The sequence below is a fragment of the Anolis carolinensis genome, chromosome 6, assembly GCF_035594765.1.
Source record: "Anolis carolinensis isolate JA03-04 chromosome 6, rAnoCar3.1.pri, whole genome shotgun sequence".
In the NCBI taxonomy this organism is placed as follows: Eukaryota; Metazoa; Chordata; class Lepidosauria; order Squamata; family Dactyloidae; genus Anolis; species Anolis carolinensis.
In genome coordinates this window covers 72,639,092-72,664,304 of record NC_085846.1, presented here as the reverse complement: position 1 = coordinate 72,664,304, position 25,213 = coordinate 72,639,092, and the positions used below count along the sequence as shown (strand labels likewise).

Genomic DNA, 25,213 nt, shown 5'->3' with positions numbered 1-25,213 from the left:
TTTTCATGCTAATCCTAGATAGCAAATATATATTCAGTAATTTTCTCTCTTCTAAAAAAACCCAAAAAAGCTGCAGTGATTGTTTATATGTACAGTACAGCTTTCTGAGAAGGCTGCAGCAATAATATTCAAAATGTTTTTAGACAGAAATTTATATTACATGTATTTTATGACCTTTCATTATCTATTTTTATTAAGGAAAACACTTTTAAGAGGAAATGCATGTATGCATTCATTTAACTTGATGGTACAACAAAAACAGGAAATTCAAAGTTGTCATCCTGTCCTCAGTGTGGCTGTTTTTTTGGTTTTTGAGCAAGATAGGGAAAATAAACATTTTCTCTTTCCCTTCATTTTGTACTCTGTTCTTAAATGTTTAAAGCTAGTTTTTATGTTTGTGAAAAAGGTGTGTGACTGTTCAGATTTTTTTCTGCTCCATTATTCTAAACAAGCAATATTTCTTTCCTGTTTTGATCTTCTATGAATATAGACTCTCATTTGGAGGAGATGAGCCTAACTTGTGTTAGACACACGGGCTGGTATCAATAGTGTAACAAGATACCTATTAAGTATTTTTGGAAAAAGTTATGTTTCTCTGACCTAAATTCTGGAGAGATCCTGGACCCCAATTAGTTATTAGTAACTTGTCCGTTTGATTTATGTTCACCTTGTCCCTCATGAACTCAAGAACAGGATCTAATGCAAGCCATGACTGAGAATATGAATTTCCTTTTCCCTCTTCACCACAAGATAGTAAGATTTGGGAGGGGGGCCTAGATTTTTTTTTTTGTGCACTGATTTTTGTGCATTTTGATAAATGTAACATAACTGAAACCTGGTATCTACAACTCTGTTGTATGGACTACTAAAAAGTGGCGCTATTTGATGAATTGTTTGTGTTTTTGTGATCGAGCCTGCCTTTTGTTTTTTTTTGTTCTCACTCTTAATGTTAATGTGTAGAGATATTTTTGCACAAATTGTGGAAAATCTGTGTATGTGGGATGTGGGGGGGGGGATTAAACTTTAGTCTTGCACTGGTGGTGAGATATCTTACAGATACCTTTCCAGACTATTCAGCTGGCACTCTTGCCATTCTGAGATAGCCTGTTTCATTCAAAATTGTGACAAGATGTTTTTGTCCACATGCCTACCTAAAATTAAACAATAGCAACAACAAAACAGTTAGAACATACAGATCTAAATCCAATTGCTAATTCCAAGTAGGACAGGTTCATTGAGTCAATGTAACTTACATAAATGTTGACTTGTCAAATTCCCATGGATCCGTGGGTCTACTCTAGTCCAGCAAAATTGGTGGGTGGGTATTGTGATTCCCATCCAGGATTTAGGCCACAAGGAATACAAACAGATTTAGCACACAATTTAAAACAAATCAATACAAAAAATACAGTACACACCAAGTGAAAAACTCCAGCAAAGGAAACAAGGTCATCAAATTCCAGCTACAAAAACAGACTTTCTAAATCCAGTTGAATGGGTCATCAGCTGTTTACCTTGTACCTACTTAATTTCCTTATAGTAGTGAAATGCATATTATTTATACCTTTGGATAAACTTCTGGTATGCTTTCTTCTGCACTCTGCACAATACTGGGACCTTCAGCGCATTATAATTAAGAGCAAATACTTCACAGTGACAGTGGCATTCTATACCCAGTGACTAAGCCTTTTAAATTATTTTAATATTATAATACACCTACATATACAAACATGTACACATATATAGAAAACCCACCGCCCACATTGCAGTTATCACTCGTCCCGGTGCTATTAAGCCTTTCTTGATAGACCACATACTTTACGCATTTTCATTATTGTCTCAGTAATGTCACATGTAACATTTCTAAGTCAGTGGTCAACATTCAAAAACCTTATTCCAATAGGAATTTTAATATTTTGTTTTCTTAAGTAGTAGATACTCTATCTCCTATCAAAGGAAAAATGTTTCTGATTGTAAAATTCTATTTTACACGTGTTTTTAGAACAAAATGAGTGGTACCTGCTTGTTTTATTTACCTATTTCCATCCTATATTATTTGGATCTCTAAGAATAGCCCTGATACCAATAAACTCAAACAAATGGGCTTGCCTATATGTATGTCATAATGTAAAATTACAAAACATACACAACTTGATATGATGATAAAAAAGCACAGTACTCATGCTCAACATAAAATATATTTTTTTTAAAAAAAAAAACCTTGAGAAACATCTTAAGGGCTTAAAAACTAAGAGCCCACTTCACTTTGCTGAACAATACATTCTGCAAATAAAAGTGTCATCAACACTGAAGAAAATGCATGCTACCTGTTCATATTTCTCAAATCAAGCCTTAACCGTAGGTCTCAATGCAAGATGCTCAGTTTCAGTTGAATTGCTGATAACAGAGATCTGTAAGATTGCTAGGTAGATTCATTTAGTATTTTTAAAGCTTAAGGTTGACATATGCTTAGTGGAAATATTCCCTTACATAAGAGAGAAAGCAAACATTAAACAGGTTTTTACAATATTCAAGGCTCTTATCTTCAGCATAGTCTGAGTTCAAGAATGCTTGTGTTATCAAGAGAATGTGTGAGGGTGTTCACACTTAGCATTTAAATGTCACTGCTGCTTTGATAATGGCTCTTGTAACTTCCAGAGAAAGGGGATAGGGGCGAAGGATGAAACATACCAGTTTCCAAAGAGATTTTTCATTTTCTCTGTAGGTACGGGTTGAGCATCCCTTATCCAGAATCCAAAAAACTCCAAAATTGTTGACATGGGTGGCTGTGAAAGTGTCACCTTTGCTTTCTGATTATTCAGTGCACACGGACTTTGTTTCATACAAATCATTATTTAAACATTATCTTCAATCTATGTCTATAAGCTGTACATGAAACATAAATCAATTTCACATTAAAATTTCCGTCCCATATCCAAAATATTTCATTACATATGTATATTTAAATTCCATTATTCCAAAATCTGAAAAGAAATCTAGAATTTAAAACACATCTGACGCAAGCATTTTTGGATAAGGGATATTAAACCTACATGTATTATGCTTGCCTGCTTCAATATGACTCAAATCACATTAATATTTGCCTCATCACTAGAGCAACAAGGATGTTAAAACATGCTGTGTATAAAGCTGTGAATGTTCTGTGTGCATAAAATGACATACCAAAACTGAAGATTGAAGGGGTTCTGAGAATCGCATTTCCCCCCATATAAGTACTGCTGGATTGATTCATGGAGGAATTGCATCAGAACTGACACTCTACCTGAACTACCTAGGAAAAACCAATAAGTTCTGGCAAAATGTGAGAATCTTCTTCATAAAGCTTTTGGAGAAGCATGCATAGGCTTCCAGTCACAGTACAAGATTTTTGCATATCTATGTTTACCTCCACTACATAAATAATTTCACATATCTTCTCTTGTGCTTATTTTTGCTGTGCAGAACTAGATACTGTCTCTGCAATGTATGCTGAGGTAGGATGAGGCACAGTTGTAGGACAGAATCACTGGGTGAGATGAAGAAGTGACTCCCCTTTTCCTGTAATCATATTTTCGGTTTTAGTGTTAAAATGGATGGACACTTGTGGAGGGAAAAATCTATATTTCATCTTTTTTTCTTATTTCCAGATGAAGATCATTTATCCAAACTGTTGAATGGGAAAATCAAGTTTCCAACACTTTGCAAATTTTGTGATGTGAAATTAACAAACTGCAAAAATGAAGGCCAGTGCAAGAGTCACTGCAACCTCACATCTATTTGCGAAAAAAAAACTGAAGTATGTGCAGCTGTTTGGTAAGTTCAATCTGTCTATGTACATAGATTTACTTTTGGTTCATAATCGCAAAACCCATCAGTTAAATATATTTTATTAAGATATTCAGAACTTTCCTAGCATACTTCTTGTCTTATTTTTATTATTATTTAACATATACATTTTAGACAACATCGAGCAACAATCAGCCTGTACAGAAACAGAGAGAGTAACAAGTATACATGTTTGCACAACTAACAGAAGATGAAAGGTTGAAGTAGAATACATTGAAACACTAAAAGCCACACCTGTAACACTGTTAAATAAACAGAAGTGAAATGTTACTTCCAATTTAGTATACTGTCTTCTCTTTTTTTAAATAATAATTCTAAGTTTGACTTTAAATACAGTGTTCTTTTTACATATAATCCAATTTTACATATTTTTCCATCTCAAAATATTCATTCTTTGTAATATATAAATGCAAATAATTATAGTTTTACATTTAAAAAATTCAGTGCTACTGCACTTAGTACAACAGTGGTTGGATTATTTTTCCTGAATAGTTTTCCTTAATGTTCAGTTATAAAATGACAAACCAACACTTAAATTAATCTCATCAATTCACTGGGTATATTCACTGGGTATATTCCCCTGGTTTGCAAAAGAATTCAGACCAGTGTTTTCAATTTGCCAGTTTGCTCACCCTGTACTGTAGCTTCATTGCTCTTTGATTATCCTTATGCATTCAGTATTGAACAACAACAACAAAATCCATGATAATCTGTACAACCTTTGTATTCGCTATAAACTTGGCATAGTCTAAGTGCAGCATAGAGTTGGTGGATAAACTAGAATCACACAATCCCAAGGTGAAAACCAAGCCTTTGATTCTTGCCATTTTCCTGGCAGAATGCCACTGAATCAATCGCCCAAAGATCTGGCTATACCAACTTTACTGTAAACCCTTTTATAGCATCTCTGAGACTGTTAGTTTTTACATATTGAGCCAGTCTAACATACCTATATCTTTGAATTCTGTTTAGAAGAAAAACAGATTTGAGATTGCAAATCAATTTTAAAAGATGGATTTAATATACTGTATATATAATTTCTAATCTAATTCCAAAGAGCAATACTTAACTTTTGAAGTGAAAGAGAAGGACTCTAATTCTGAAAACCTCATATGTTGCTTGTTGCCCACCACACACACACATATACACAAGTTGAGTATCCCTTATCCAAGATGCTTGGGGCCAAAAGTGTTCTGGATTCCAGACTTCTGTATTTATTTGGATTTTGGAATACCTTTGTTTGTACATACATAATAAGATATTATTGTGATGGGACCCAATATTCATTTGTTTCATACACAGCTTATACACATAGCATACACATATTATGAAGATAATTCAATTCAAAAGTGCACACAATATTTGTTTACTTTTGTACACGATGCAAAGTTAGTGCACATTAAATGATCAAAAAGCAAAGGTATCTTAGCCATAACATAAAATTTTGTAGTATTTCAGAGTTCAGAATTCTGGATAAGGGATGCTCAATATGATCAACTTCAGGATGGCTACAAATAGAAAGGGTGGGTTGGATCCTCCTTCCCTCCCTCCCTCTCTTTCTCTCTCTTTCTCTCTCTCTCTCTCAACTTCTTCAACTTCTGAACAAATGCCATAGTACTGTAGTTTAGAATTATGTTATAGATGTATATTAAGGTGTCTGTATATGGATCCAATGGCTGAAGTTCACTGTGTACAACTCGGGGGCTGCCTGTGCACAGTAATCCTTTGGTCCATCCAGGTTCAGTTTACATACACAGATCACCTCCAGTAGAAACTAATCTGAAGAAGGAAATTTGTTTCTTTATGAATTACATTTTGCTGGATAGAACAATGCATCTATTTGTATCTGCCCTTCTAAATGCTCTTTAAAAGCTCAATGTCCATGGCAGGAATATATCAACAAAATTATATATTGTATATATATTGTGTAAGGAGGTTCTGAATTCCATTCAGCTTGAAAGGCAATCCCCACTTGCTCTCATTTGATGCAAGGCTATTATCTAGTTCAAAATATGCATAATTTGGGACACTCGTTTGTCATATGTACTTTGCATGTTTTGAGAATTCAAAAGGTATACAGTATTTTGTAACATTATACTGCATTGTTGTAAACATTTGTGTTTCAAATATAGTATGTCCTGACTTGTTATTTTTAAATATCTATTTCTTTTTAGGAGAAAAAATGATGAAAACATAACATTGGAAACAATATGTCATGATCCATCGCAAAAGCTCCATGGGCATGAATTGACAGACTACAATTCAAAGAAATGTATAATGTCAGAGAGGAGGGAAACTGGAGGGTTGCTTTATATGTGCTCCTGCGATGAGGAGGAATGCAATGATGTACTTATTTTTTCTCCAGGTATGTTGAGATTTCATGTTTAGTGTGTATTTTTGTTTTGTTTTCTCCTTTTGCCCTTACTATTGGAGTGGCAGTGGTGCTGCAAAAGTTTTTTTGGTGGTTTTTTTTTTTTGTATTTCCTCTGATTTAGAATTTCCTGTTTTGGAAAAAAATGTCCTTCCTTTGTTACAAGTGGGAAATACTAGAGGAATACTAGAGAGAATCATGTCACTTAACATTTACTTCTAGTTCCTCTAATACAGAGTTTTTCAAACTGTGCTCCTCCAGATGTTATGGTCTTCAACTCCTACAATTCCTAATAGCTGGTAAACTGCCTAGGATTTCTGGGAGCTGAAGTCAAAAACACCTCAAACTGTAGGAGCACAGTTTGAGAAATATTGGTCTAGTATATAGGGATGGAGAGCTGTGGAAGGTTTATTAATCCTCCAGCAGATCTTGCAAGCCTAACGTTCCATGGCACTGCATTGCCCAAACCGTTTCCTCCCAAACTTCTCTTCCTTTCAGGGGCATTTTTAGAGAGGGAGCTTTGGGCTACTTGGGTAATTTGACAGCATGGGAGCAGTTACCAAAAGGGCTCTCTCCTGTGTCCATACCAGATGGGCCTGTGATAATGGCGGAAGCAAGAGAAAGCCCTGCACCAAAGATCTTAAGACTCTGGCATATAAGGAGATAGTGATAAAACTAAGAAAATTCTACTGTCCTTCTGATTGCATAAGGCATTAGGTAGCATAGTTGGAATATTTTGAACAAGTAATGCTAGTAAATAGGAAGAATAACTAGTCAGGAGAAACTAAGAGGAGTGCAAAAGAAGACTCAGACTCCAGAACAAAGAAGCTGATGTGATAAGAGGCTAGATATTGCATGATTCAGAACTATAAAATCTTAGTAATAAATATCAACATATTTATAACTTGTAGCAAGCTTATAACATATTTTACATTTTAAAATAAACATTAGGCAGCAGCGATCGCGGGGCACTTCCCTAAACCGGATTGCCGGGAGGGATAATAGGGCCTAGCTATTATCCGAGCAGTTCAGTTATCCGAGATTGGGCCCATCCCTTTATCTCGGATAACCAGAATTCTACTGTATATTTGACTTCTACACATTCAGCCCAATCACCATGTTGTTCTAATTCTCTCTTTACAACATCACGACAACAGTTTTTCCTCTGTGTGTGCTTACTTCTCCTCAAATCACCTGCTGTCTTATAATTATGGACCGAGGGCTTGCTGAGGCCCATCCCTCGGCAAGCCCTCACCCCTTGGGAAGCACCCTGCGAGCATTGCTAGGCAGCAGCGATCCCGGGGTGCTTCCTCCTCCCTCTCCCTTTCCTCTCAAACTTGAGAGAAGGAGAGGGAGGGGGAGGGACGCCCCCGGCGGCGCCTCGAATAATACGGAGTCTCAGTTAGCCAGTGCTCGGTTAACCAGAACTTTACTGTATAGTTAAGCTATATGTCTGTTCAGCAGTGTGACCAGGAACATTGTTAATATTTAAGTCTGTAAAAGCCTAAGGGCTTGTAAAAATGAGAAATTCAATCTTGGACCTAGAGATGATGATAAAGCATCCAATGTTTTCAACAGAAATGCAAAAAAACTATTTTGCATTACAATGATAGATGCGCATATTGGATTGTTTATAAGCTCTTCAGAATTTATCTGCTTAACAAAACATTCAATTCCAAATGAAAGGAAAACCAGAAACTACTTGCAGGTACGCTATATCTTTTTAAAGTAAGATTCAATACAGGCTTCCTAGTCATCCAGCTCTACTAGCTATGTGTATTCCAGTTGCATCTCCCAACAGTATGATGGTACACAGATCTTGCATTTTCTAATAACCTTAAAAGTGGATTTCCAGTTTTATATAGCTTGGACTAAGCTCTTATTCAGATGTGTAAATCTCATATCTTTCCACAGCCAATAAAGACAACTTTATGAGACTGCCTTAGGGAGGCTTTCGCTTTGATCTTTTCTGTAATTTTTAAAACGTCCATTTTTATCTTGTCTGCCTACTTAATGATGCCCATTATCTCAGTGCTAGCAGGGCAGTCAAGCACATAATAGGCTAATAGCTGACTCTTAATAATTTCATTCATGTGTTGTTTACCCACCTTTGTAAAAAAAAGTAGAAAGGTGTTTACAAAAACTAATGAGAATTTTAAAAAATCAATGACAATTTAGATTTAAGGCAACACATTGTTGTGGGTCACATTACTATGTTGGCCGTCTGTATAGATGTGGTAGTAACATACTGGCTAATAGATGTAATCAGACTGAATTATAAAAATCTTGAAATTATAAAATCTGCAGTTGACAAAATGCTTCTGTGAGAACTAGAAACTTTGCAGTGATCATATTCAAGTGAAGAAGTTGCTTTCCACCCTAGTGTATTTCATGAGGAATGGAGCAAGCTTTTAAAGGAAAAAGAAAGAAAGGTGGGAGAAAGGTGAGCTATAAATCCATGAAATAATTTAATACCTCACTCCCATTAAGCATCTATTTTCCCATATGAACATCTGCAATAGTTTAGGCTAAGGACAGAGAACTAGTTTCAACTAGAGAACTGACTTCAGTTTGGAAGGTATTCCTATCTTTGAGAGGGTCACCCTCTAGTAATGGCAGGGCCAAAAAGAATAGAGTAGAACCAAAAATACCAGCCCATTTACCTGAAATGATCCGCATTTCTCAGAGGTCTTTCAGTGCTTTAGAAGAGGGCAGGGAGATGTCCAAAAATGGGAAAGCCACCAAACAATGATCTTATGGGGACATGGTATATGATATCAGGAGGAAACTAGAAGACTAGTACCCAAAAGGGTTGGACTCAGCCCCAGGGCCTGCACTTGTCCACCCCGACTTAGATCATTTGGAAACTGCTAGTCTAGCCTGTGCAGGAAGTGCAGATAAACAGGAACTGAATCTAGTTTTTCTTTCTTGCTAGAATGCTCTCCCTAGTAGGCTTGGACCCAAATCAATTTGACTGAAAGTGATTTGTAATGTTCGGTGGTCCATTGTGTGTAATCCCCTGAAAACAGAATGGGGAGGAGGGAACCGAAAAGGTCGGCAAAATGGATCAAGAGAGCCACATTTATCGGCTACGGAGTTAAGTCTGCAATATACCTGAGGAAGAGGTCTGCCGCGGGGTTCCCTAGGCTTCTTCTCTAGAGAGTGCCATCCTGGGAACTCATCTTCCCAACAGCACTTGCATGGGGCAGGCATTGAAAAGTCTCTTGAGTTCCTCTCGTTGCATGATGGGAGTTGAAGTTTTTCTCTCTCTGTTTCTCAGCCAATAAAACAGGGGTCCCCAAACTTTTTAAACAGGGGGCCAGTTCACGATCCTTCGGACCGTTGGAGGGCCGGGCTATAGTTGGCCACCGAGCAATAATAATAATAATAATAATAACAATAATAAAAGAGTTGAAAGAGACCCTTTGGGCCATTGAGTCCAACCCCCTTCTGCCTTTGTGCACCAAAAGCACAAGCAAATCATCCCTGACAGATGGCCACCCAGCCTCAATGTTAATAATAATAATAATAGTAATAATAATAATAATAATAATAACAATAATAATAAAGAGGGTTGGAAGAGACCCCTTGGGCCATTTAGTCCAACCCCCTTCTGCCTTTGTGCACCAAAAGCACAAGCAAAGCATCCCTGACAGATGGCCACCCAGCCTCAATGTTAATAATAATAATAATAATAATAATAATAATAATAATAATAATAATAATAATAATAATGGTTGTAAGAGAAGAAGAGACACCTTGGGTCATTTAGTCCAACCCTCTTCTGCCCTTGTGCTGTGGGGGCCGGATAAATGGCTTCGATGGGCCGCATCCGGCCCCCGGGCCTTAGTTTGGGGACCCCTGCAATAAAAGGTCTGGTTGTGTCCATGCTGTGATTGGCTGAAAATGGACACAATTGGCGACTACAATTCCCAGAACCCTCTCTTGCAGTTTATCTTATTTTTAAAAATGTCATGGTAAAAACTTAAAATAATTCTTTAAAAAATCAGTAGATTCGTGAATTGTTCTGAAATTTGGCAGACTTGCAGTTGAAAGGGGGGGGGGTCTAAAACTGAGGTAGGTTTTATGCAGATAGGCCATAAAATAACTGAGAATTGAGCCTTTAAAGTTTCCCATTGTAACCAACAGGCTGAATATTTGCCGGATGAAAATGGCAACACTCCTCCCAATTCAATTAACTTCTCTGTCAGCAGAATGAGGGGTTAGCTGAAAATGGACCCCGAAATGGCATGCCTTTTGGCTGAATTGCACACCTCTACTCCCTAGCAAAACTCATTATGGACCAATACTGATTATCCCTTTTGGAAAACCTCAGATGATTGCACATAGGAATTATTACTACTGCTGGTTGTGCTGCCTACGTTTTCTTTTAAAAATTACAACTGAAGATTTTTTGTACATTGCTTCAAGTATTTTTCAGATTTTATTTTCTGGGGCCAAGAAATTCATAAACAATTGAAATGAACAAATTGTTACTCCTAGACAAGTCAGAGGTTCACATAAGTATCAAAGAACTAACACTTCTATTTTCTCACAAGTGCATTCTCCTCTCCCTGGCTTCATCTTTTGTGTTCTTTGTTCACTGAGCTTTTTAATAAGAGGCACACTCTCTGTTTTGTTTTGCTTTGCTTACCATATGCAAACCATACCATATGCTCACACTTCTTCATATGTAGGAGGGAGAGTGATCACATTTTTGATCTGCTATGTATTAGAAACTCAGTCGAGCAATGCTCATTACTGCAAGAGGTCTCTTGTTTCATTTGACTAATAATGATTTTAATCATCTGTTAGTGTTCAAGGATCTGAATTCCAAAGCAACCAACACACCCTAGTCGGTTTTGGCTGGCTTTTCATATTAGTCACATTGTATTTGTGTCGTCTTAAGCAGCTGAGTACAGTTGGCATGTTAGAGTTATTTCCTGCCAATGCTTAAAATTCAACACAGGAATGTTTCTAAACCCATGTGTTAATTTCAAGTATGGATGGATGGTTCTGTATAGTAGACACTGTTACTCTAGAACAGGAGGGTATAACTGTGACTCTCCAGATGTTGTTGAATTGCCAGTCCCATTAGCCTTAACCAACTAGGCCAATGAAAATTATTGCAATCTGTCGAATTCTATAGGGCCATAGTTGCATGAATCTCTTCTTGGAAAAACTTTAATGAATCATAAGAAATCACTGAATGCTATTAAAGAGACTAGAGACTTCATCACATGGTGGGCTGCAAATGTCATTGGATGCTTGCAGCACAGCTGTTGTATGGAGCCCTTACACTGCCCATTACAGAATGCACGGTCACTTCTGACAGGACTCCGTACAACAACTGGCTTCCCATGTCACATAATGAACAATGGTGCCAGAAGCTACGTGGTGACACTTGTGATGGGTAAACTTTGCTGCAAGCGAACCAGGGCGTTGGGCTTGCCCTGCCAATTTACCACGGAGGCTGCTGAATTGCCCCATGAGACTATATCAATGTGATGAGGTCCCTAGAGTCCTGCGCAACCATTACTAAAATTATTAAACAGCACTTCCATTTAGAGTAGGGGTGTCAAAACCATTATCATTGAGAGCTACATCAGCTTTATGGTTGCCTTCAAAGGGCTGGTTGTAATTTTAAGACTGTATAAACATAATTATCTTGCCCTGGCACTAAAAGCTTCACATAAAATGATGTGGCAAGCGGATTAGGTGTGTATGCCTTGCATTTGACATGTGTGGATTAGATTTTAAATTTTAATTTAGTAAGTGTCACAAGGGGGGAAAAATATTTGAAGATAGGTTGGTTGGTCTACACTGGTAGAGGGACTTGGACCTACTTAGGTTTGGTAAACATCTAGAAATGGCCTATATGAGTTAAAGAATAAGTGCTGACAAAGAAACTTGCTATTATGGCATGGAATGAGCCAGAGGATTACAAAATGGAAAAGAAAGGAAAGCCCAGAAGCAGACTTAGACCAAATTTTAAAATGGAAATTAGAGCAGGAGAAAGAAATAGGGGGATTTATATATGAAAAAAATAATTGGAAAAAACCAACATGAATCACACTTTGTTTGAGGTATGGATAGACATATTAAATTGTGAGAAGAATGAGACTGAGAATTGAATAAGAGCAATTAGGGAAATTAAACATTTAAGGATTAAGGAAACACAATGTAAAATATTGACAAAATGTTACAGAACCCCTACACCAACTGGCCCACATTACAAAAAAAAAATCAAGATTTTGCTGGCATAAATGCGGCGGAATTGGAGGGTTTGCCCATATGTATTGGGACTGTGAAAAAGTACAAAATTTCTATTAAAAAGGTAAGGATGAGGTGGAAGAATTATTAGAACTGAACTAAATGAAAAACAATTATTTATCCAACAAATTCAAGGTAATGGGAGTAATAAAAACCAGACAAAATTGCCAAGTATATGATAGCAGCTACCGTGTGGAGCCCCTGGTGGCGCAGCGTGTTAACGCGCTGAGCTGCTGAACTTGCTGACCGAAAGGTTGCAGGTTCGAATCCAGGGAGCAGAGTGAGCACCCGCTGTTAGCCCCAGCTTCTGCCAACCTAGCAGTTCGAAAACATGCAAATGTGAGTAGATCAATAGGTACCGCTCCGGCTGGAAGGTAACGGTGCTCCATGTAGTCATGCTGGCCACATTACCCTGGAGGTATCTATGGACAATGCCGGCTCTTCAGTTTAGAAATGGAGACTAGCACCAACCCCCAGAGTTGGACACGACTGGACTTAATGTCAGGGGAAAACCTTTACCTTTACCTACCCAAGCAACAGTTGCCTTCAGATGGAAAGATTAAAGGAAATAGGAATTTTAAAAATGGCTCAAATATTTATCAGAATATTTGCTCTAAGATTACCTAACTGAAAGGAGAACAAAATATATCAGTGGTCATCCTAAGGAAAACTGGGAGTTGAAGTGGAAAGGGCTTATAGCCAAAGGGAAAGGAAAATATAAGGAACTGAACTAAAAGGTCTTCATGATCAAACAAATATAAACCAATGGGAGGAGTAATTACTGTTCCCGGAGGGAGGGGGTGGGAGGGGGGAAATGGATAGGTATAAGTAATAGAACAGTAAAGGATAGAATGTAATCAATAGAATGTCTTATATGGGGTAAATAATATATGTGTTTGTATATGCAATTGTGACAATGTTACAAATTACTTACATCTACCCAAATAAATTTTTTAAAAAAATATTAAGAAAGGAAAAAAAAGACCTATACTGAAGTGCAATTATCATACTTGTTCAATTTGGACAGCCTTCATCATGGGCTTGCTTGCATGCATGCACGCATGCACACACACACAAAGTTAGTGGAAATAGTACAATTTACCTGCCAATTCCCAAAGATCTCCAGAGTTGCCAAATTCTGCAGAATGATACCGCCATTCTGTTTTCCCTTTGGCTTTCTCCCTCCTTGACAAACAAAAATCAAACAACTATCCCGTCATCTGCTATCTCATCATAATATCCAGCCCAGTGTTTTGAGCTCTACTGTTGCTTTTACTAACTGATGTTTAGAAAATCTTCCTCTAAGAAAACGGAAGATCAGATTTGTAATTAAGTGTCTGCCTGCACCTTCAAAGCAGAGTTTGGCTTGTTTGAGCACGTTCCAGTGAAATTCAAAACTTCCTTTTGTAACTCTTACTCCATACACAACTTGCAAGAATTGTCATTCCCTTTTTATTGTTGTGGATTAGTGTTCCTTTTAAATGAAAACAGCCCCTTTGGGTTGCTTGCCTGGTTAGCCATGGCAGGAAGACAAACAATTTTTACAGTATCAGACATGCGGTTTCCTGTCTGTGTTTAACTCAGAAGAGAACATCATGGCCAGCTGGTCCACTGCTCCTCCAGACAACTAGATAATAGCCTGTAATAATTTTGTCTTTTGGACTGTCATCCAGATGCACCCTTCATGTGGCGCTTGTCCCATTCATATCAGCTGCTGCTCCTTGCTTAGTGGAGTGTGGATTTTCTTGTATGTTTATGTAAATGTTCTTTCTGCCCTACTTAATTCATATAAGAGTGATCCATTCACAGATGTCTGCAGAAGAGTTGTGCGGATCAGAATGAAGGTGCTAGTTCACTTGATTTTCACCCATCTGTTAATTTAATTCTCTTTTATTGTATTTAACTTCAGTTGAAAATCCCAAACTGTTGAAGATGTTTTGAAGCACACTGATTAATGTCTAAATAATAGAAAGGCATTTCTGTTTTAGGACTCAAAAGGAAAAATATTACGTATACAACAGCAGGGTCTAATTTCCTGAAGAGGCTAGACACTAAGTTTTTAAATTAAAAAAAACAACAACCTTAGCTGCAGACAAGATAGTTTAAGGAACTGTCATCTTTAATCTTGCAAATGTAGAGATTATTAACAGTCTCTAAAGGCATGTGTTTCCCTATTTAAATCTGATTGGTCAGGAATGATATTTCTTGAAAGTCTTAAAGAAACTGCAGTTGACAGCATTTGTACTTGGTGGAATTAAACTTAAGTCTGCTTTTCTCATGGAATTTTGCTTTTGAATTGTCTTGTTTTGGGTGAGAAGTACATGCCTCACAAAATGTAGTTAATTCGTTTTTATAATTAAGTAATTGTTGCCCCATTCTAACTGCCACTTCCTTGGACTCAGAGGAAGAGAAAAAGAGACAGCATCTAAATCCAGTAGATTCCCCTTCCACACTGCTGTCTGTTTTACTTTTTTGTAGAGCAGAGAACCATTTTGTTGTTCATTTATTTGCAGATCGGTGCTATATAAGTAAATTATATTCTTCTCCATTTTTCCATCATCATCATCATAATCTAAGTCAGATGTTATTATAATTTCCACAGTTGCTACAAATCAAATATTGTAGAGATTGCTATGTGTCTGTGTGTGTCTGTGCATACATATGCTCGTGGAGAAAACAGGTTTCAAAATGAGTTGTATGTGGTGGTTGGGTTTCTTTGACAAACAAAATTTGGGCAAGTTGACAAGCAGTGTCCACAAAAAGGAACTTGGAATCTGGTGTGTTTTATTGGGAAAAGGCTGATTTTAAAAGCATAATCATATACATAAATAAACAGTATTAGTGACTCCTCATGTAACAAGAATGCAAATTTTATACAGAGGGAGCACTGATCCCAAAATGGAAGGGACAGAAGCAGAAGGGTAGAAATTGAGATGTAAATTCTATTTGTCACGGCCTAAAGATGGCACATTCTCTATTCACATGTAGGGGATTGTTAAACGCAGGGGGTTTTTTTGGTAATAGTGGTGATGTATTAGTGCTGATTAGATTTGTGCTGATTAGATTAGTGCTGATTAGAAAATGTATGTGAATATCCACATAAACAATGACAATTCCTTAGAAAGCTCAATTTACTCCAGAACTTTGCCTAATTTCTGGATGGAGGTAGAAGATTTGTCAAAAAACAAAACAAAAACAAAACACTCATTTAATATGTATGTGTGTGATAGAGAGATTGATGAGGGGACAGACAGATCTAGGTGATGGTGTCTTAAAGAAAATAATTTTCTCTTTTCTTTGCTAGCTTTTCTGATCTAGATCATGGTCTCTTATACATCTGATGAACATGATACAGAATATGATTAACTCTTGTTCACGGCTTTCCCCCAAGAATCTCATGCCTTTAAATTATAGGAGAATAGCTTTTGGTTGAATATTAGGAGAAAGCTGTTGACAAAGCAGGCAATTTGACAATGGACCTAATTCCTTAAAAAGAGTGTGGGATTTCCCCTGTTCATACAGAAGCTAGATAGCTGTATGCTGGGAATGCTCTAGTTGGGGATTTCTCCATCCCGCAGTCGGCTATATTGGCCAATAAGCTGCTCCCCAACCATGCAATGCTATGAGTCACTTTCCTCTTCACTCATCACCACTTCCAGGGTGCTTTTGTGACTGCTTGCAACTAGAGATGAAGAAAGTATTGCCTGGGTATTTATGTACTGTAATTCTGCGCAGTGAAGTGGTTCTTTTTTTCTTCAGTGGATAACATACATTTGAAAGCCAAAAAGTTGCTAAAGCTTAGAAATGCCAAAGGGCAGAGAAAGGTTAAAGGCAGGCAAAAACATTTGACAAACAAGGGGTAACAGGAAATGAACAGAAATAACTTCAACTTCCTGTGTACTTTCTTAGCATTATAGTTAGAGACCACTCTTGCATTTTAGTTTAACTTAACCACATAACCTGGCCAATGGGAGGAATGGAAGGGAACATTCAGAAGACAACAATGTCTGCACGTACAACAGTTCTAGAAAGAACCAACTTTTGAATGACGAAAATAACAGAGAAACATGGGAAATAGTTCAAAAAGGTAATAGCAGCATAATGAGCTAAGAACAAGGAAAAATTAGAAGACCCAATCAGTAGCTGATACATATTCATACTCCTAATCGAGCAAGTTAGTAATTCTTAGCCTATGTGCCAGGGAGGCTGGTACAGATGAATTAAAGACTAGCTCCAACACCACAGTTCTTATACTCCCAAAGAAGGCCAGCTGCATTGCTCCTACATGATTTATTTCTTTATTGCCTCTTTATAATAAGTCAGCACAAACAAAAAAGACTACTTCACACAGTTCATAGTTTAAAGTTTTGAATTCAATTCCTAAAGTTGTAGAATGAGCTCAGACAAATTGGTAGAAAGTGAAGCTATTGACGGTTTCTCATCATGACAGTTTTTTATAACTTGTAGGATTAGAAGAAGTCACTTAGTCCTTGTCTACAATGACAAAAACACACCCTGTTTTGTACTGCATTTTGCTATTCCACATTGACTACTTGACCCTGCACACACAACACTTAGTGTTGTGAATTCACCTAAACTGGCCACACTGACAAACTCATCTTGATGTAAGAGGGAAGTCAATGACCAATCATTGGCATTATTTGCAGTCTAAAAACTGTGGCCACTCAACATCATGCATGCAAATACAGTGATACCTTGAGTTAAGATTTTAATTTGTTCTGTAACTGAGCTTTTAACTCAAATAGCTCTTATCTCAAAGAAAATTTCCAATTAAAATGCTATTAATCTAGTCTGGCCTGCAAAACCTCCCATTTTGTTATGTGCTTTCAAATAAGAAAATGTACTTTATAAATAACAAATAATTTATAAATACACATTCACATGGAACAGTAAAATATCAACTTTAAAATCGTAGAAGCACAGAGTTGTGGCACAATGGTAGAAGGACAGAATTTTGGCAAGGAAGCACAAAGCAGAAAATGAAGAGGCAGAAGCATCACTTTCTTCATTCTGTACTCATTCCAGCCTACTTCCATCTCTTGATCTCTCTCCCTCTTTCTCTTCATGAAGCCAAACATACTAGGAATAAAAACTACACAAAATTCCTCAAACAGGCAAGAGCAAAGCAGACAGCAATCTCCCAAACCAGACAAGACTATGAGGCATGGAAGCTGTTCCCTTGAAGCCCTAAAGTCCTGTACTCTTGCACTAGTGTTCCCTCTGGCACTAGCTCTTAACTCAGAATGCTCTTAAGTTGAGACACTCTTAAGTCAAGTTCCACTGTACATATATTCTCTCTTTAGCTCTCAGTAGTGAACGGCATTGTATATTGGGAAAGGATTCTGGCATGTGTCCACACACATACCAGAGGTAATACCTTTAGAACAGTAACATTAAGAATTTGTGCAGGATCAGAATGTAATAGTGGTATTGACGGGAATATGTTAAAAATGCAGAGTGATCAATTTTTTCCCTTAAGAGTACTGGCAGACAGCAACAGATATGGTAAGTGTATAAGTTAAAGCAGACAATGCATTTTATATTAATGTCTTGTTTCTAAATAATTTATCAGCACCTACAAAGTCACTTTGAATGCCTTTTAATAAATAATACATTGCAACTAGCTGCATCCATGTCTAACAATGCTGACAGTTGTGGTTTTGGCTAGAACTACATGGTCATATGATATCATAGCCCATGGGAATATAATTTTGAGTTCTATTAAATCCAGTGGGATTATACTCTAAAAATGTATACAGCAATATCTTTAAAATGTTATCACAGTAGAAGTTTAGCTGTATGTGTAACCTGTAATTTTTATTTGGTTTGCCCCTCCACTCTGCTGAAAATCCAGGCAAGTAAATGAAGGGATGGTGTGAAACTTCTCTTTGCTGACACTGTGGTTGCAGTTTCTAAATATACTTTTAAGTGAGTTTTTAATGCATTCCAGTTTGCAGCATGTTGAGAATTTTAACAGTCAAATGTAACAGCGGGCGTCTTTTGCGTACACTGGAATATTTCAACAGCTCCATGTTCTAAGACTAACCCATCTGTACTTGTTAAGTGAGTCTTATTGTTTAGAACACATACATGTATAGTGAGTAATTTAGGCTTTAATGAAGGAAATGATGTAGAAGGGTGTTTAATGTTATGTAGTGATACCTTGTTTAAGGAGTTTTCTGTGCTTGGGTCCAGGGAGATTTTGTAAACATCACCTTTTTTGGAAAGGAAGTTATATCAGGACAACATGGCCATTTGTTAACTAAAGTGAAGGGCCACAGATGGGAGGCAAAATAGCTAACTATGACCCCTTCTACTTCTATATAAAATCCAGATTATCTGCTTTGAGCTGGATTATATGGCAGTGTAGACTCATATAATCCAGTTCAAAGCAGATAATATAGATTATCTGTTTTGATAATCTGGATTATATGGCAGTTCAGAAGGGGCCTACATTGCATGTAGCAGAAGTAAAAATCTATGCAATCTTGGGGAAATTCTTTTAAAAAAAGAATGGTGGGGTCCATAGAATTTTTTTCTGGGGAAAATGTTTTGGGCAGCACTGCATACTTTTACAGTGTACTCACTAGGCATCTCTGCTCAGAAATAAATCCTCAGAGGCCCCTTCTACACAGCTGTATAAAATCCAGATTATCTGCTTTGAACTGGATTATATGGCAGTGTAGATAAGATAAGATAAGGTAAAGGTAAAGGTTTTCCCCTGACATTAGGTCTAGTCGTGTCCAACTCTGGGGTTTAGTGCTCATCTCCATTTATTTATTTATTTTTTGTTCATTATTTTTTATTTTGTAAAGAAACATAATACATTGAAAGTAGTGGAACAATATATTGATAGGAAAGTGAGGGGGGTGAAAGGGTTCTGAAAATAGGTGAAGAGAGAAAACCGGAGGGAAAAAAAGAGAAAGAAAAGTGCTCATCTCCATTTCTAAGATGAAGAGCCGGTGTTGTCCGTAAACCTCTCCAAGGTCACGTTGCCGGCATGACTGCATGGAGTGCTATTACCTTCCTGTCGGATCTATTGATCTACTCACATTTGCATGATTTCAAACTGCTAGGTTAGCAGAAGCTGGGGCCAACAGCAGGACCTCACCCACTCCCTAGATTCAAAGCGCCAACCTTTCAGTCAGCTAGTTCAGCAGCTCAGCGGTTTAATGTGCTGCACCACTGGGGGCTCCATAGATAAGATAATCCAGTTCAAATTAGATAATGTGGATTTTCTGCTTTGATAATCAGGATTATCTGGCAGTATAGAAGGAGCCTAAATTTCAGTTAGACTTATTCATAGGTAGGTATGTGCAGGGTTACAGTCTCAATATTATAACAGCTGACACTGGCAGTCAAGTGAGTCTCCTAACTTATTCCATCTATTTATTGAATACACACACATACTACTAAACAAGACCCATAGTACCAGTTAAAATACAATTGTACAAAATGACGAATAGACCAATTTCATGACTCAGTCTGCAAGAAAGTAAACAACCAGCACAGAACCAATGGTTCACAACCCAACCCTAGCCATAAAGCCCTATGTAACATGTGCCATTAATCAACTAATCAAAAGAACCTTTGAAAGCAAGTAGTGGGATATTAGGCTCTTCCTCGTGAAACCACTCGAATAACTTTCAGTTGTTTCAGACGCCAACTCCACAGTTCTCTGCCCTTGCCTACAATTCCCTGTTTTCTTCTAATTTCCTGTGTGAGAGCTTCCTTCTCTTAAAGATACGGACATACTTTCTAAAACACATCACTCTCTATGACAGAATGTGTTCTCTATATGTAGATGGGTGAAAAAAATCACTGTGAACTTTGTATAGGTGCGTGGCAAAGACTCATTTCAACCATGGAGTCAGGAAATTTCTCCACTATTGGCAATTGATTTCCTTCTTGTTTGTTGAGTCCTGTGTGATGTCTAGAACTAGGATTTTATGTTTTATCATGCCTGGACAGCAGGCAATTCCTAAGCCATATGCAGCAGGCAAAGTATTGTGACCCATCTGCTGCTTGGCAAATGCCATGGAGACATTTCATAAAAAACGAAGTAGAGAACTATCAAGCAGCTGGCCTACTGGAATTACATGAAGCCCAGTTTAGAATATTGAAGCTTTTTATTGAAGGAGCCCATGCAAAACAAATGAATATTTTTAGTAATCTACTAAACATTTACTATTTGCTCTTATCATCCAGCATTAAAGTTGTTGCAAAATATTCCTCTAAAGGCTTGATAGGCCATGCTACTACTGAACCATAGTCTAAGAGATTGTTGCTCATGTTAGAAATGGCAAAGCATTTCTACTAAAAAAAATACTGTTTGATAAACATGTGGTATATTGATAGCACCTGGGTAGGTAAAGGTAAAGGTTTCCCCCTGACAAGTCTAGTTGTGCCCGACTCTGGGGGTTGGTGCTCATCTCCATTTCTAAGCCGAAGAGCTGGTATTGTCTATAGACACCTCCAAGGTCATGTGGCCAGCATGACTGCATGGAGCACCGTTATCTTCCCACCAGAGTGATACCTATTGATCTACTCACATTTGCATGTTTTTGAACTGCTAGGTTGGCAGAAGCTGGGGCTTACAGCTGGAGCACACTATGCTCCCTGGATTCGAACTGCCGACCTTACAGTCAGCAAGTTCATCAGCTCAGCAGTTTAACCCGCTGCGCCACCGGGGGCCACCTGGGCAGTGACTATGAATGTCATGATGCAATACCTAAAGGGGTGTGGTAATGGCTGAGTCATTACTATGTGAGAGTTATTGCAAAAGGATTGCATCGGCCAGTGTCCCTTATTGATTACCTATCAGCAGTGGCTATATAAGAAGGATGCAAGAATCCATCTTTCTCTCTCCTGTGTGACACGTGAGCATCTATCTGCCTATGGTGTATGTGACTGACCTGATGACTGATTGTTTGCAAGTACAAAGAATGAGGATCTGCTAATCCTGTTTGTATATTGCAATGGTGAAGATTAATGCCTCTGGATATTTTGGATGAAAACCTGAATCTCTGAGTTTAGGAAACAGTGTGTAGAAAAGGTCAGATGCTAGCAGTTGGACTCTGCTGATAAATGGGCTGAAGCGCATGTGTTTGCTGTGAAAGAACTGCTGTATTTTTGCTTGCTTATGGGACACTCGCTAACCAGTTTGCAGTGGTTCAGGGAGGTTGTGGTTTGGAAACTATAAATCACTTCACAACCAACATCCCAGGACAGCTCTCCTTTAATTCCCTCACAGGACTCCTTTCAAATATCAACTCTTGGCCTTTTCTGAGTAGTCTTGTCTTATTTGCTCCTAACTCAGTTACCCTCTTTCTTTCCCCCTGATTTGTAACTTCTTCCCTCGTTTGATAATTTTTGGTAGTTTCCAGAAAACAACTTCAAAGTGCTTGATCGAAGAGAGAAGGTTATATCTCCAGGAATGCCTTGGTCATGGCCAGTGGCCATTCTGGAAGTTTATAGCACTTCTAACACCTCCATAGCACTACAATTATGTAATCCTGAGCCTTGTAGTTTTGTATGCCTCACCAACTTACAAGACTCAGGATTCTGTTGGATGAAACCATGACAGTAAGATTGAAATCAAACTGATATAATGGCACAGGATGAAAAGGATACTAAACAGCACAAAAATGTTTGACGGCTGTTCAGCTATTTCTGTACACCACTAATTCATCAGAAAACTGAAAGTGGCAGGGAACAACAACCACATTTGTTATTCTTTGGAAAACTAATCTTTACTGTATTCTCATTTCATAATTTAGGTGGCTTCAACAATGGACTTTTAATATCAGTTGAAAAACAATGAATGATCACTCTCTTATTCTGTGTGGATGTTTGTTTTTCTTTTCTCCTCATTCCCCCACCCGTGTATTTGAAGTCCCTGCTGAAAGCAGAGCTTGTACAGACAATCCAGAAGTGTGATTAAACAAGCAACCCATTCCATTGTGTCTTTTGCTCAGCTGTTAATGGAGAAAGTTTTACACAGTAGAAAGCAGTGGTCTGAAAGTAGACATCTTGCTCAACTAAACTAGCTGCTTAAGTAAAGTAATGATGAAACATGCTTCAGGTCTGGACGATGAAGCAATTTCATGAAAGATAGCCCCACTATGGTAGCTTCCCTTTTTTTAAAAAAAAAACCTAATTATTGTCTCAGCCCTATAGATGCCTTGAGTGTTATTTTGGCAAATAGGATATAAATCAAACAAAGACATGGAAGTATAGCTACAAGAAAGGAAGACTTTACAGTATAAGAAACAAGCATTTAGAGCAGTGGTTCTCAACCTGTGGGTCCCCAGATGTTTTGGCCTTCAACTCCCAGAAATTCTAACAGCTGGTAAACTGGCTGGGATTTCTGGGAATTGTAGGCCAAAAAACTTGGGGACCCACAGTTTGAGAACCACTTATTTAAAGTATATGCTCAGTGGTCTAGCTGAAATGAGAAACTGGGCCAGACCTTTTGAAGAATTTTACGTTTCTGTCACAGACAGAACGCCACCAAATAAGGTTCAACACAGTTTATTAAAGTTACAGAACCAAAAATGCCCGTAAGAAACAAAGGGCTAGGCAAACACTTGCCTTCGATGTGAAAAGATACAAAAAGACTTTGCTGGAACTAAAAACGGTTCAAAAGATAAACCGGATTAAACAGGAGTTTAATCCGGGTTAAATCAAAAAATGCTTACTTCAGCCTGGCACTTTAAACAAACAAAAGTTGATAAACAAAGATTCAATGAAACACAAATAACTGGCAGCAGATTCCTCTCTGCTACTCAAAAGCTACGATTGAGTAACTAAGTTGTTACTCCTCCGTGCAACGAGCGAACTCCGGGTCCAAACACATCAATCAGGGTAGCAGCGGTCAGCAGGGTCCCAATCCGGTCCAAGGTCGAAAGCCAGGTACAGACGTCTTTAGTTCACCAGTTCCACCGATAGCCACAGAAGGGATAGTCCGAGGTCGAAGTCAGTCAGTCAGTCCAGCGTCAATCCAGAGTAGGCAATTAATGTCCGTCAAAAAGACGACGGAGGTCCAAGCTATCAAGATTAAACACAGGTTGCACAACAAAAGCCCACACAGTTCCTCCCGCCGTCTATGCCCAGTGTCCTTGGTAACTTACGTATTCAGCAAACGAATCACACCCGTCTTCAGGAATTTCCCCAACAAGAGCCCAAGCGTTCGTCCAGATTACCTTGCCCAACGCAATTAGCCATTGATTCTAAACCCCATTTTATGCCAGTTCATAACTCCTCATCACTATCAGCTGCTATCCTAATTCCAGGTGCCTCATCATCCTCATCCTCATCAGAGCTAAAACACCTTTGACTACGCCCCACAGCATCCCCAGCTGTGGATCCCGTTCCATCCCTCCAGCCCGTCCACGGGTCCGATCCTGCAACCCGCCAGTCGCCTCCCATGCTATCATTGCCGGTGACACCCAAATCCTCCCTCACACGAGTCCATTCCATGTCATCCTCCTCTGAGCTAACCATCTCTTCCTCCATTCTCTCGGTAAAACCCTCAAAGGAGTCTTCGTCTGTTGGTTCTGCAAATAAGTCTCGGAGCCGTTTCCTTTCGCGCTCCTCAAGAGAGTCTGACTCTCGAGGAGTCTTACGACCTCGTCTCCCAGTATCGGAGCCATAAGGCTCAACCATAACAGTTTCCTTATGAACAGTGAGGATCAAGAAAAATCAACAAGAAAAATACCCATTCATTTTTCACCCCTAATTTTAATTAGAACAAATAAAAAGTAAGACAACATTGCCTGAACTACGGGGTTAATGTATTCCCTCTAAATGTTTTAGATGTTTGCAGTTGTACAGTTACTATTGGTAGCTGACACTTATAGAAGTTTTAGTTCTTAAGATCTGGAAGACATCAGATGTTTATCTGCCCTAGTATATACAGATACACATTCATTGTTAAACATTGAATTCCAAAGCACTAGTTTCTATAAACACATCCAGTATATAGCCAGTGGAACCTGAGTTACCATATTTTGAGACAAAAATTCAGAATCCTTCTTGATTCTGCAGCATTGCATATTTCTGTATACCTGGTTGTTTGTAAATCATAGAATCATAGAATAGTAGAGTTGGAAGAGACCACATGGGCCATCTAATCCAACCCCCTGCTAAGAAGCAGGAAATCGCATTCAAGGCACCCCCGACAGATGGCCATCCAGCCTCTGCTTAAAAGCCTCCAAGGAAGGAGCCTCCACCACGGCCCCGGGGAGAGAGTTCCACTGTCGAACAGCTCTCACAGTGAGGAAGTTCTTCCTGATGTTCAGGTGGAATCTCCTTTCCTGTAGTTTGAAGCCATTGTTCCGTGTCCTAGTCTGCAGGGCAGCAGAAAACAAGCTTGCTCCCTCTTCCCTATGACTTCCCTTCACGTATTTGTACATGGCTATCATGTCTCCTCTCAGCCTTCTCTTCTGCAGGCTAAACATGCCCAGCTCTTTAAGCCGCTCCTCATAGGGCTTGTTCTCCAGACCCTTAATCATTTTAGTCGCCCTCCTCTGGACGCTTTCCAGCTTGTCAACATCTCCCTTCAACTGTGGTGCCCAAAATTGGACACAGTATTCCAGGTGTGGTCTGACCAAGGCAGAATAGAGGGGGAGCATAACTTCCCTGGATCTAGACGCTATTCCCCTATTGATGCAGGCCAGAATCCCATTGGCTTTTTTAGCA

At 38.4% G+C, this 25,213-nt stretch overlaps 1 protein-coding gene across 1 annotated transcript in view; it reads left to right on the top strand.

Moving 5' to 3' along the window:
* Positions 1-25,213, top strand: part of tgfbr2 (transforming growth factor beta receptor 2) — a 61,108-nt gene that overhangs the window by 23,696 nt on the left and 12,199 nt on the right. Inside the window, exons 2-3 of the mRNA XM_062958200.1 lie at positions 3,648-3,813; positions 6,021-6,211. Of these exons, the coding sequence (XP_062814270.1) occupies positions 3,648-3,813; positions 6,021-6,211 (357 nt within the window). The remainder of the gene's footprint in view (positions 1-3,647; positions 3,814-6,020; positions 6,212-25,213) is intronic.